The sequence below is a fragment of the Lissotriton helveticus genome, chromosome 3_1, assembly GCF_964261635.1.
Source record: "Lissotriton helveticus chromosome 3_1, aLisHel1.1, whole genome shotgun sequence".
Lineage (NCBI taxonomy): Eukaryota > Metazoa > Chordata > Amphibia > Caudata > Salamandridae > Lissotriton > Lissotriton helveticus.
Window position 1 is genome coordinate 616,713,871 of NC_136061.1, and position 14,619 is coordinate 616,728,489.

A 14,619-nucleotide genomic window follows, 5' to 3' on the forward strand; every position below is an offset into this window, starting at 1 on the left:
TCTTAGAAGTTCTTCTGCTTTGTACTCTTAGAATCCCACTACAGTCAATGGGTTTTAATGGAAATGGTGTAGGGAAGGTTAGGGCCACAGAATGTCGAAAGGCTTGTGATTCAGCTAGAGTTGGCAATCAGCCAGAGTACGACCAAAGTCTATGCAGGTCCTCTTGGAACTGCCAACAGTAGGGAAGCAGTTTGACAGGGTGGATCAGGCAGTATGCACATTCTGCCAATTTATTTTTATCTACATACAGTAATTATTCAGTCCGCCCAGGTGTAGGTGACATACACATGCCTTGTAGTCTTGTACTACGTTCATGGGGGTGAGACACATACAAAAAGGTGCAGAGGACTATTGGGGCGGGAGCAACAGAAGAGTCTATTGACTATTTTCCTAAATATGCTTTGCATAGATTCAGAAATTACACATATAACCATTGAGTCACTACATTCGCTCACAGAAACTACTTGATCTTGAAATGGGATTCCTCCGGTGGTTTGATATGCCACAAATAGTCATGTTTCAGTTAGAGTCGGGCTGTATCCCACTTCGTAAGTGCTGGACCTCCTTGCAGTCAAAGGCCCATTTCCCATCCAGGACAAATGTGCAATTGACACTATTTTCCCAAACTTAGAAATCAATGTCTGTTAAATAGCTGTGCATAAAGACTAAGCCTGGGCAGAGTTCACGGAGTTCTGATATGCGGAACTCCGCGAAGTGCATTAAAAAACTCACAAAGCGGCGGAGTGCGTTGAATAAATGCTGTGCGCGGTGATTTTCAGTGTCAAGTGCTTGTCTGTACTGTGCAATCAGCGCAAATGGCACCAAGCACAGCGCATGCAGGCACTGCTTCCTTACTGCCGCTCAAGTAGATTTTTACTTGAGCTGCAGCTTTCACCATGCGAACGGACAGTTTCTCAACACGAGCGGTCGCGACCATTCGCGACCACTTGCAATGAGAAGTCTAACCGGCTGCGTTGAGAAATCTAGCTGGGTGGTTGATTTTCCATGCTTGTGGTCACCAACTTGATGTTGACGATCGCGAACAAGGAAAAATCTCGCCAGGAAGTAGTTTTTCCTTGCTCGCGCTCATCAACTTGACGTTGACGAACGCGAGCGCGGTAAAAAACTCAGATCGGAGTTCTGATCTGAGAACGCGGAGTGCAGAAATCGCCGCAAACTCCGCAAGCTCAGCCAAGTTCACCGCCTAAACTTAATAAAGACCTAATATGGCTGTAATTCCACAAAGATTTTTTGACATCATTCAATGGACTGAAAAAGGTTATTCATGCGACACGACCTGGAGCTGATGTTTTTTAAGTTAATTGGGTTGCGGACTGCTTTTTCTAAGTAAACATTTTTTTCAATTAGCACAGAGTACAGTTTAACGGGAGAAGGTTACCTTTCTTGCGGTTTAAGTACAATGTATGTCTGAAGGGGCTCTTTTTACAATGATAAACAAACTGAATGTGTTGTACAACATCCATGCAGTGCCAGACACCTCCGGGTATTTGTGCGCTCTTACAATTCCCATTAACATTAACATGCAGTACTTAATTTGTAAAAATCTAAGTGCCCGTCCCAAGGTATTTCACAGAAGCTGCATCCACTACAGCTTCTACCACTGTTGTCCAGTGCGGCATTTTGGACTATTGCAGAGAAACCCATGCTGTTGGGATGGCCTGAAAGCACATTTCACTGACGTGCTCTGCTCAAAACTAAGCTGAGAGCGCCAGCATGTGACGGACTCTTATATAGTAGTGACAAAAATAAAGCACTGCATTCAAGAGGAAATCATGAACTTTAAGACTATTTGTAATATTTCAGAAAGAACATGATGTGCAGCGGTAGGACATTCTGTGCCTTTCACTGCTCTTGAGGAAAATCACACAAACCGATTTGATGTGTTTTACTAAATACATGATTAAATTTAAGAATTAATAAATCTGTTTAGCACAGTTTTGCAAATGAAAATTGCCCTTAGGGTAAGAGTGTAGGGTACATAAAAACACACAAATAGGGAGGTTTTTTCTGTTTGTCTAAAGGCAATATGATCCAAGCGGTGCTTCACAAGTAGGCCTGATTGAAATAACTTTTAATTTCCTTTGCAAAAATACGAAAATGCCCGATAATGATGTGAAATCACTCACAATGTCAGCATGGCAATTTGTGCTATTTTTTCACAAAACGCGCCCTCATGTCCATTTTTAGGTCGCGGCCTGCGTAGGCTGCGCTTGCGTAGTCTCGCCGGCGAGATCTTATGTTTCTTAGTGTGGGGCTTAAACCCGCCTCTCTTCTCCATTGGCTGGCTTTCTAAACGGACGGCAGCCATTCGAGGAGAGGGGCGTCTGTCCATTTAAGCCCCTTCTTTTTGGGATTCGGGGGTGTGTTTTTTAGGTTCTTTCTCTCTCTTACGTCCTCATTCCGAAACACCCCCATCATGCTGCCTGCACGCCCAAGTCGGCTCTCTGATTGGTTGACAACTACCAAATAAACACTACCATTGGTGTTCCTTATTAACCAATCAGAGGGCCGACTGGCGCGTGCAGGCAGTGTGAGCAGACAACAGGCGGATAGCAGCACTTCTCAGAAGCGTGTTTGTACTGGGCGGGGAGGTAGGGGGGCAGGAGAAAGAAGAACATGCCCCCCAGTCTGCAAAGGACAGGGCCCGCACATCTGCTAATTTTTATCCCTAGCGGGTGCCCACCCCGCAGGGACCTTGCCGCTATTCTGATACCCCTAGCGGGTGCCTACCCTGCCAGGGACTTTGCCTTAAAGAGGGTGCCTACCCCTCATTTTGCCCCGATAAACTCACCGCCGCTGGCCCAGGAATCCCCGGCCGGCTACTGCTGTCTTCACGAGGCCGCCATGCTGGGATTGGTCCCAGCCACGGGCATTGCCTCGCAAAGAAGAGGAAGTTGCCAGTGAAAGCGAGGACGGGAGCCTAACCCGCCTCCCAGGATGTCCCGGCACCGGAGAGGAGAAGCCAGGCCAGAGTCCACAGGGCTCTCATGAGCCGGAGAGAGCCCCGCCCGAAGAGGAGTGTCCCAGGAGGCTAAGAAGCTGTCCCGCACCTTGCTGGTCTCCCGTGTGGAGAGGGAGACCAGAGATGGCCCCGCCCACCGAGAGAAGCTGTGTAGCGCCGGGGGGGAGAGGCCCCACAGGTGCCAGCAGCCCAGTGAGAAGCCCCACACAGCCCGCAACCCAGGAGCAAGATGCCGCCCAGGAGACCGGCAGCACAGGAAAGCCCTGTGAGTGGGGCTCGTTGGTGAAGGGGTGGGAACCTGGCGAGCTATGAGGAGGTGCTCAGAGGAAGAGTCGAGGTGAGCCCGAGAGACTGGGCGGCTTGGGCGACCCTGAGTGCAAGAACGAAGAGACACAGGGAGGCAGCCGGCGACTGCATTGGGCAGCGTTATCCCTGGGCTAAGGAAGGGATAGAAAGCTGGCGAAGCTGTGAAGAGAAGTGGCGCCAGAGGGTGATGTTAGCACGCTGCTGGAGAGGGGACCGGGTTTGCCGAACAGGTTTGGCAATTCGCCTCACTGACTACTCCACAGTAATGCTGTAGGGGTAGATTGTGATAGTTTTTCTTGCCTCTGTTCCCTGGTTGTGCTCGCTTTTCTTGCCTCTGTTCCCTGGTTGTGCTCGCTTTTCTTGCCTCTGCACCCTGGTTGTGCTCGCTTTTCTTGCCTCTGTTCCCTGGTTGTGCTCTCTTCTCTTGCCTCTGCCCCCTGGTTGTGCTCACTTTTCTTGCCTCTGTTCCCTGGTTGTGCTTGCTTTTCTTGCCTCTGTTCCCTGGTTGTGCTCGCTTTTCTTGCCTCTGCCCCCTGGTTGTGCTCGCTTTTCTTGCCTCTGTTCCCTGGTTGTGCTCGCTTTTCTTGCCTCTGCCCCCTGGTTGTGCTCGCTTTTCTTGCCTCTGTTCCCTGGTTGTGCTCTCTTCTCTTGCCTCTGCTCCCTGGTTGTGCTCGCTTTTCTTGCCTCTGTTCCCTGGTTGTGTTTGCTTTTCTTGCCCCTGTTCCCTGGTTGTGCTCGCTTTTCTTGCCTCTGCCCCCTGGTTGTGCTCGCTTTTCTTGCCTCTGTTCCCTGGTTATGCTCTCTTCTCTTGCCTCTGCCCCCTGGTTGTGCTCGCTTTTCTTGCCTCTGTTCCCTGGTTGTGCTCGCTTTTCTTGCCTCTGCCCCCTGGTTGTGCTCGCTTTTCTTGCCTCTTTTCCCTGGTTGTGCTCGCTTTTCTTGCCTCTGCCCCCTGGTTGTGCTCGCTTTTCTTGCCTCTGTTCCCTGGATGTGCTCGCTTTTCTTGCCTCTGCCCCCTGGTTGTGCTCGCTTTTCCTGCCTCTGCACCCTGGTTGTGCTCGCTTCTCTTGCCTCTGCCCCCTGGTTGTGCTAGTTTTTCTTGCCTCTGTTCCCTGGTTGTGATTGCTTTTCTTGCCTTTGCCCCCTGGTTGTGATCGCTTTTCTTGCCTCTGTTCCCTGGGGCGTTACTGGTCAGAGGTGGGCGTGTGGTCAGGGTCAATGGGTGCCCACGGCATGGACGCCAGCGCACCGGCTGACCTGGACTGAGGGAAGCAACGGGTGAGCTCGGGGTGTTGGTGAGGGCCTCGAATAACCTATTTGTAAATAAGGAGAGTCCCCGGGGTGAGGGAGTGTGTGTGTCTCTGTGGCTTTGTCTGTGTGTGTGGCTCTGTGTGTGTGGCTCTGTGTGTGTGTGTGGCTCTGTGTGTGTGTGTGTGTGTGGCTCTGTGTGTGTGTGGCTCGCTGTGTGTGTGTGTGTGGCTCTGTGTGTCTGTGTGGCTCGCTGTGTGTGTGTGTGGCTCGCTGTGTGTGTGTGTGGCTTGCTGTTCGAGTGTGTGCTCGCTGTGTGTGTGGGTTCGCTGTGTCTGTTTGGCTCGCTGTGTGTGTGTGTGTGGCTCGCTGTGAGTGTGTGTTTGGCTCGCTGTGAGTGTGTGTGTGTGTCTCGCTGTGTGTGTGTGTGTGCGTCTCGCTGTGTGTGTGTGTGTGTGTGTGTGCTCGCTGTGTGTGTGTGTGGCTCTCTGTGTGTGTGTGTGGCTCGCTGTGTGTGTGGCTCGCTGTGTGAGTGTGAGTGTGTCGCTCGCTGTGTGTGTGTGTGGCTCGCTGTGTGTGTGTGAGTGTCTCGCTGTGTGTGTGTGTGCTCGCTGTTTGTGTGTGTGGCTAGCTGTGTGTGTGGCGCTCGCTGTGTGTGTATGTGGCTCGCTGTGTGTGTGTGTGGCTCGTCTGTGTGTGTGTGGCTCTGTGTCCGCTAATACTCTCTACTACTCTCTAATGCTCACCTATTGCCATTGTAAATGACAATACCATTTATGTTTAAAAAAAATGAAAAATTAAAAAAATGCCATTTGCAATGCCAATAGCTCTAACTTTAAGAAAACCGAGACCATTGCATTGTAAATGCTTGTTGACTTAAGAATGTATTTTGTAGCAAAAAAAAACCAAACAACAGAAGGTCGCACGGAATGAAAATACAACAGACACTCATGTTCCCCTTCGTTCACGTTATTCCTGTTCTCTTGCTTAAGCTGAACTACATCACAATTGCGTAATGTGGTGTAATGGCGTAATCTTGGCATTTCCCATGATAAGAGTAACATGAAATGTCGGAAATTATGTGATTTAGCTGGCGAAGGCTACATTTTACCTAAGTCAATTGAGACGCACTAGCAGCCTAAACAGGTCTCTTCACATCAGGCAATTTGTAAAATGTCCGCGTTGGTCTTTCAGTCTTAGCAGAGAGAGACTTGTGAAGATAATCCGACTCTGTTTCTTCTCTGATCTGACACCTACCTTCAGGTATGTGTTGGGAAAGCGTCCACGCATCAGCTGGGTCAGTGCCTCGACATCCACCAAGGTGTCCCTCAAGTGCATCTTCACAGTGAATCCGCTTCCAAACCTGGAGAACAAAGGCCAGAGGCAATTGTTGATGGAAACACAAAAGAGACTCGTCACCAGGCCTGCGTTTTGTGCGATATCAATCTGTTTTTAATCATAGTCCTATCATCGAGCAGCATATCTTTTTCTAAAATTAAGAATGAAAACATTTTAACTTTAAAAAACATCACAGACAGGTCTAAAAAATGACTTCTCCAAAATCAGTTCATGGAAATACTTAATACAAATATTCCACTCATTATAACCATGATCTTGCTTTGCTCCGTTTAGTGTGAATGTAGGATTTCCGAAATTCCTCTAATCACTTCTACAGGACATAGCTTGCATTCCCATCTTTCAACGTCCATCTTAGTTGATCCATCATTCCTCAAAGGTTGAAGGTATCATCAGTGTGTTTTCATGCTCCTAACATGATAACAACAATAGCCATCATTCTACCAATCACAGCTGCCAATGAGGTACTGGTAGTCAAATATTCTCATGTGGATAATTTTTTGTTGATTGGGTGGGTAGCTTTAAACTATTTAGTTCAGAGATTTTAATACAGTTTTCATTGGGGTAGCTTTCTGTTTGAGAATCATTAAACAATATGTGAGAAACAACACCTGATAAGTTACCACAATATCAATTTCCTAATGTAAATGATTCATTTGCAAACCTTAGTTCAAGTGTAATACAGATACCATACCATACCATGGTAGCACAAGTTTAGGAAATTGATCAGAATTGAGTGTAATGTGTTAAGTTGAGGCAAACATTCAAAACTGGTTCAATCAAATTAGGCTCTATTCATACATACTATCACTCTTTTAACTATGCATCCTCACAGTTTCTCCAAAGAGATGCCAAAATAATAAGAAACAATAATCTGTTATATTGGAAAGGTAACTTTCAACAGAAAGCATGCATGCAGTAGATTAACAACAAATATTAAAACATTGGAATGTTAGGAGCTCCATTGAAAACAATGGAGTGCTCCATGCTTCTAATGGCCTTCAGAAGCACGGAGCTCCAACCTTCTAATGTTTGTTCACAGCTCTTGCTGTAAACAATAGGCCTCACTGAGTTGTTTTAAAAAGTAAAACATTCTGCCCATTAGGGCTGGAATTTTCGAATAGACTTAGAACTGTCAGTAGTGGGCTCTACCGGCCATAAAAGGGCCATTTGCTTGTTAATGGCCCTTGCCTTCGGCTCGAGCTTTCAACACTGGAGTGGGCTCTTAATGGGCAGTAGACCAGCTATGGCGGGGTCTAAGGCTATATTAGAACATTGGAATGTTAAGGACTCCATTGAAAGCAATGGAGTGCTCTGGGCTCCTAATTGCCGGTAGAAGCCTGGATTATCAAAATTCCAATGTTTGTCTCTAACAGCAACAGTTGTTGAGAAAGGCCTAAGGGAGCACAAGTGGATTTCAACCCCCTCGGGCTCGGTGAGGCTTTTGCTTTACAAATTAGGACTTTCCACCCTCTAGGGGTGGGGCGTTCAATAGCCTTAGAGCCCTCCATAGCAGGCTCTACTGGTCATCAAAGGCCTGCTCCCTTGTTAAGGGCACAAAGTGGGTCTTTAATGGTCGGTAGAGCTCGCTACGGCAAGCTCTAAGGCTATATTAGAACATTGAAATGTTGAGCGCCCCATTAAGGAGCTTCTAATCGCTGGTAGCTTTCAATGATTAGTAATGTTAAGAAATTTGCAATCATGGGGCACAAAATAACACACACTTTATTCGGCAACTGCCACGATTTTATCCTACATAAAAAGGGGCAACCCCTCAACTCAGGGACCTGTGTAATCAAGTAACAAAGCAAAACAGTAGTGCCTCAAGGGAGAAGTGTGAACCTCTGCTTCCTAGGAGAGAGTAAATTTGACTATCAAGAGATAGGTTTCATTTCTCAGTGCGACCGTTTTATTTAAATTAAACACTAGAAAAAAAATATGTCAATTTGATATACTGTCTTATTGAGAAATGGGACAAGTCTCTTGATGGTCAAAGTTATCTCTTCTAGGAATTAGAGGTTCACACTTGCCCCTTGAGGGACCACTATTTTGCTTTATTACTAATTTATCCTTCAGTGCTACATTGCCCAAACATTGTACCTTACATTTTAATGCCTAACAGGTTGAGAGTGTCTAATAAAACATCGTAGATGCAACCTGGTTTATCTCACGAGAGTACATTTGCTGATTTCCCATCATCTTACCATACAAAAGTCCAACTGACTTTAACCTAACTTTGTAAGACATTGTGGGTCAGAAAAACCCAAATAAGGTTAACTTGTGGCCTCCAAATCCACTGCAAAATTTTACAGAGAAAACCCAGTAATACATAACAGTAACACACAATTCCAAGAAACTTTTGTCTGGGAAGACTATTTTATGGTATTCAGGGTTTTCTCTGTGGCAGATATAAGGGCCGATTAGGATGGCGGTGAATCCGCATCCTCCGGGCCAGTGGAAGCCACCGCCGGCCTGGAGGATGCGGATTCACCGCTGCGGCCACAGAAAAGACCCACCGCCAGAATAGGATGGCGGTGGGTTTGCAGTGGGACCAGCGGCGGATGGCAGGTCCGTCCGCCGCTGATCCGCAGGGTGTGGAGGGCTATTTGGTGGCGGTGTCTGCAAGACACCGTCAGACAAATTACGAAGTGCAGTGCAACATGCTTTTCCACTGCGGCTTTTTCGCCGTGGAAAAGCATGTGGTCTTTGGTGTTTGGGGGCCCGTTGCGGGCCCTGAGGGTGTCGGGGGTGCACATGGGGGGTACCATAGGTACCCCCCAGCATTTACATGCACAAAGCGGCAGGCACCGCGCGGTGCCTGCCGCTTTGTGCATGTAAATGTAAAACATGCATTTTTAACCTTGCGGCGGGTGCTGCTTCAAGCAGCACCCGCCGCAAGGTTAAAGATACGGGATGTGACCGCCAGGGTGGCGGTCACATCCTAATTGCACCGGAGGGACCGCCGCTGCCCCTGCCGACGGTCCCTCCACCTCGCGGGTGGCGGACGGACGCAGGTCCGTCCGCCATCCTAATAGGCCCCCTAGTTTTGAACTTTGCCTGCAAAATTTTGCAAAGTTGGCAAATGTGCACTTTACACAGCTGCAATGTTTTCAAAATGTGAAACTTCACTAGTGTGAGATGATTCGTGTAAAAACATTTTGCAAGAGAATATTTAGATTGTGTGGTGTTTTTTTTTTATAGAAAGCTACTTTTATCACATCTGAACCCACAATTTGCAAACTTTGTGAAGCTTTAAGAAGATGGTGACATTAAAAAAAACACTACACAAAAGATGTGGGAGAAAACATTTGCAGCTTATTACATCAAGTTTCCTCACTCCTTATAAATTATTTTGATATCTGATCAGTAGATTTGAGGAGCTTATCGGTTCTATACTGACAAGTAGTATTTAAAACAGAAATAGGGTAATAGTTACAAACCTGTTTTTGATGTGCTGCATAGATCCGATACACTGGAACGCTCCCCGGACCATGATGGCCAGCCTTGTGCACAGAGCTTCGCACTCCTCCATGCTGGAACATAAGCAGTATTGTCATTTACAATGAGGTCGGGAGCAGTCCCTTATCATACATAATGCACTGAAGGTCCTTGAGATAAGCCACTAGGATATCAAAATCGTCAGTCAGGGCTCCGGTTCCTAGCTGCGCTGCAACATTTGAGCATATTATTCAGAACTCGATCAGCCCCCAAAAGCCACGAGTACTAGCTTAATCAGATATCGGGTCGCATCCGTAGAGACCTGACTTTTAACTTTACTGGGTCCCAGATGCCCTACCGTACTCTCTTCACCAACCTCCATTGACTTCAGAATGCTAGCTTCACCCAATTCCCAGCTTAACTAGATCCATAGAAGCACTGATTGCGATGAGTCGCCGGCAGCCCCGCTACTGAGTACCAGCGGGTTCTGCTTAGGCATCCCTGTGGGAATGCGGTGAGCTGAGAGAGGGAATGGAAATAGTAAGGGATGGGGAAAGAAATACTAGCTTCACCAAAAACCAGGACCCCTTGAATCCACCCCTCAGCAGCCTCCAGGCCAACAGATTTCTAGCTTTCTCACCCTCAGATTTAGGACTTCATCAAAGGCCATTAACCCCGGCTTCATCATCTTACAAGAACCCACAGCTCTTAGTTTCATTACCAGCTCTGAAAAAGGTCTTAATTCCTAACTTCAACAGCCCCTTTAACTTCTGATTTCTAGCACCTGCCAACTCAAAGGGCCTTTGATTTCCATCCTCTTAGCTCAACCGGATGCCAAATGCGCCATCTCCAGAATTACCAGCTCGGAGGGGTCGTCTCAGTCTCATCTTCACCAGTGTATTTGGATTCCCATTTTCAGCATCTCTCAGAAGCAATGATCCCCGGCTTCATCTGCTTCCTGGGGACCTGACTCCAATCTTAGCCAGCATCCAGGAAGGCCTGCATCCCAGGTTTCACCAGCTCCACTAGCTCACACCACTCCCATGTCACTCTGACCTCCTTAGCCACCAGTCATCACATGCCTTGTGTAGAGGGTACCCAGGCATCCCTTCATATATAATAGCTGGACTGAATCTAAAACGCCCTCAAGAGAAGTCTACATTGTGGCAGTAGACAAGCCAGCAACCATCTTGAACCAGAGACAAGTTTCCTTTTACGTGTACTTTTGAACATCTCTGTGCCTCCTTCCTTGCAGCAGATTGTGAACAGAGAGTTGTTCACGCCACATACAGGGGAACTATTTTGCTAGGTGGGGGGCTGGCAGCTGGCCTCATTCTTTCATGGCATCATTCGCTTTATGCTGAAGTGCTGCCTTTGAAGATCATCAAATCAAACCACCTGCTGCATTGAGCTGTCCAGCAAAGGCCAGGCTTCTCGGCCGCCTCCCAGCAGGCAGCAGGAATAAACAACACATCTCCCCTGTGAGGGAGGGGCGACGAGACACCCGCAGCCAAGCTAGCGAGCACCGGCGCGATCTGCTTCAGCATGCCCGTGGGAAGGCGTCTAGCGAGGGAGGAACGCTGCCTCCCCCTGCCTCAGTACACAACCCGAGGTATCGACGGAGAGGTAAGCGTCGATATGAATATCACGAACCCGTTTTTTCGGATAAATCTATAGAGTGCTTTCCTATTTCGCCTCTATTGTTCTTGTCAGGATGTCCGTGTGCAACGTAGAGGGCAACATTACGCGGTTCCTCTTAATGCGGAGCAGTGCCAAAATTGAAGAACGTGCTTTACTGGATATATCGTTTTTTCTCTTTTATCTATGGGGCAGATTTTTCAACTCTCAACAGCAGAAGGATGGGCTTTCAAGCGCTCAAGCTGTTATTTCATCGGGCTATCTGCTAATACCATGCCTTCTTTATGATACTAGTACATGAAGTCGGTGACATTGGTCTCTTCAACACATAGCGTGTTCGGGGCTGTGCTATATATGGATTTTATTAATTTTAACTTTCTAAACTAATGGAATTTTCTTTTGGCAACCATCCCTATTATAACATGCACATTTTCTTTTGGCAACCATCCCTATTATAACATGCGGTCCATGTATTTGTCTGATTTTAATTAGGACTTACTGGGCAATTCTAGACATGTTACTTGCATCTTTCTAGGGCGATGCCTCTTCCTTAAACCTGAGTCAGTGCCAGGTGAGGTGAGGCCTGTTACCTCACACAGGATAGGTGAGTGTATTTCATTTGTAATTTTTATTAATTATGATTTTTCTTTGCAACACATAACGTTTTAGTAAGCAGTGACTAATTAAGCATTCATTATGTTTTTTGATACTTGCTTTATCTCTACAGGAATGAATAGTCATCCATCCTGTTGAGAGGTACTGATATCATTCACGTGCATTTTCACTGTGATGCTTTTAAACTGTTTTGTTATCACTGTTCTTTTCAAAATTGCACTTTATGCAGTAGCTATAAGAACGAGGTCCTGAAGAAAGCCGGGGTCTTCATACCCTACGTGGCTGAAACTAGTAGACCATTTTCGGTTGATTAACTCAAAACCGACACTGTGTATATAATTTTTAATAAGTCCACCAGTGGTCATTAATAAAGGTATCTGGGACCACTGATGTATCTTTTTTAACTCACTTACACATTCACTTTCTTGCACTGCATTTTCTATCTTTGTCTCCGCAACGCCTAGTCTATCAGCGTTTGGCTCGGTGCCAGAAGAGCTGAGGTGACAGGGTTTACTTTGGTTTTCCATATGATGACACTGGCCACAAAGGGCAGTTGATGGAAATCCTTACTTTTCTGCCCTCCTCAGGGTTTCTCCTGGCATGAAGTCGCATTGGCGCCACCTTTCTTTCACTATCATTGACTGTAAGCGGAAATGATCAGTTGTAAGTCCTGCTTCTATCTTTGTTCTGTGTTTGTTTACTCTCTTTCTCAATTTCGCAAGACCAATTTTGAGCAGTGCTTGTTGCTGCCAGTCCTCATCAATCCTCCTGCTCCTGTAAAAATGTGGACGCAATGGTATGCATGGGAACCCTCAGGCAGCCGCACGACCCACCTCAGCTCCACTGGCACCTTGAAAAACAACTAATGAACAAGAGTCGAACCCTTCTACAGCTCAGAAATGACCCTTACCAGCCCTAATGTTCTCCTGATGTGGGCTTTAACAGGTACAGACGAGGATACCAAAATGCTGCAAGTCATACTTCTATAATATCATGAATCAAACCACAAAAAGACTCACACATGATGAATAACAGGTCCTTCTTGCCAAGAGCACTGTAAATTTACCACATGACATGCCATGGCACCAGGACACTCACCTGTGAGAAGTCAGCACCACAGCACACTTATCCCGCACTTCTTCTGAGATCACTTTCCACAGGTGTCGCTTTGTTTTGGGGTCCATTCCAGAGCTTGGCTCATCCTTAATTAGAAATAAAATAAAATAAATTAATAAACTTTTTAGCAGTAGATCAAATCATGGATATTTTTTCAAAATTACGAATACTTTCCTTCTTTTCCATTATCCCGCAGATAGAGATTTTATGTGACTCTCGTGAGAAAGACAGTGGAAGGCAAGATTTTTAGGTGATCACAGAAAGCAATTTATTTGATCACCTTGAATGATGGTTTTGTATTAGCCTAATGGACAATGGAGGCTCATTCTACAGCTTTGCCATTAAGTAAGAAAGACAGCGGACACAAAAACAAGATAAGTTTGGCTGCTGGATCTCATCAGATCTCAGCTTACCTGCGTTCTGTTTGGAAGACCCACAGGGATTTAATTTTCATTTTACTGAGTTTTATATCGCGCGAACTTGACCCGAATCGGGTATCAGATCGCTTTACATAGCACCAGTTGCATTACATGAGGACACATTTATTTTTGTTTGGCACGGGAGATTAAGTGATTTGTCCAGAATCACAGGATGTTCAGCGTCATAGCCGAGACTCTAACCCAGTCCCCTAGATTCAAGATCGACTGCCCTAGCCAGAGAGATATAAACCTGACCTCGTGAGGAAAGGCAAGTATGGCAGTAGTTACTTTAAAAAAAGTGAACAGGTACAAAAATGATATATGACTCCAATAAAGCCCAGACTTCATACCCTTCTTAGATAGATTTGAACTAAAATCAGACGAACTACGGCTACATTTGTAGTTGATAACAAAAACTTCGATTTTTGTTGAGTTGAATTTCAACGTATTACTTTTTATCCATAACCTTATTTCTGCATGAAAGACTTTCATCCAGGAGTGAATCCAAATCTATTTTACCTGGGAGTTGTCTGCATACATATAACAAACATTGGTAAAGCTAATGTGTCTCGCCTTTTGGCTTTGCCAGTATTGTTTGCCGATAATACTGAGCATCAATGAAAAGAAAAAAAAGTTATCCATGCTGAATAACATCAGCAAAAAGAAAAAAAGCTCAGCATGATGATGTAAATGTGTGCATGAGACATCATGCATGCTCACATATGAATTCTGAAGCAATCGCAGTTCTAGAGTGTTGAGGTATACACATGCATGCATCACCACTTATGCGCACGCATACTTGATGATTTGATAGCCTTTTGTTTTTTATAAATTTACCATTTCCAATTGGTAGACGCCAATATTGGAACAGTGTATTTAAAAAAAAAAGGTATGCGAAAATGTGACTACAGAAAGTAGCAGCAGAGAAGCAGAATGCAGCTACCAGGGCCTTCTAAAAATTAAGAAAAGAAAATAAAGTTACAAAAAATTGAACAGGATGGGCGGGTGGGTTGAGCAACTACGTGCCAGAACAAGAGTGTGTAGTGAGCAGGGAGGCTCCAGTGAGCAATGGAATGTACTCAATTTATGTTAAATAAAAGCAGAGCAACACAATGGGTCTGTAGATCACGGATACTGAAAGCCTTATATAGGCTAGAACTAAAAATGAAGTCCCAGGGGCCTCATTTACAAGCCCATTGCGCCTCTGGTGCATCACTTTTTAGATGCCCCGGTGGCGCAGTGTGCCTGTCCATATTTACAAGGCCACATAAAGGCACCCTGCATGACCTTTCATGTCCTTGTAAATATGGGCCCCTTTCTCACATTACTCTGCGTGAAAGGGGCGTTCCTTGGGTGTTGCTGTGGGTGTTCCCACGCAACATCCATGAGCCTGACACATGCCCAGATTTACAAAGTGTTGTAAACCTGGGAATGCATCAGAAGCCTCTCCAGGGGAGTCGTAGGAGAGCAACGAGGAGAAATACTTTTATTTCTCCTCGTTTT

At 46.0% G+C, this 14,619-nt stretch overlaps 1 protein-coding gene across 1 annotated transcript in view; it reads right to left on the minus strand.

The window, feature by feature from the left end:
• ABCA12 (ATP binding cassette subfamily A member 12) overlaps nt 1–14,619 on the minus strand; it is a 644,885-nt gene that overhangs the window by 26,638 nt on the left and 603,628 nt on the right. The window contains exons 53-55 of the mRNA XM_078680598.1: nt 12,680–12,783; nt 9,331–9,423; nt 5,792–5,897 (exon numbers count right to left, since the gene is read on the minus strand). Of these exons, the coding sequence (XP_078536724.1) occupies nt 5,792–5,897; nt 9,331–9,423; nt 12,680–12,783 (303 nt within the window). The remainder of the gene's footprint in view (nt 1–5,791; nt 5,898–9,330; nt 9,424–12,679; nt 12,784–14,619) is intronic.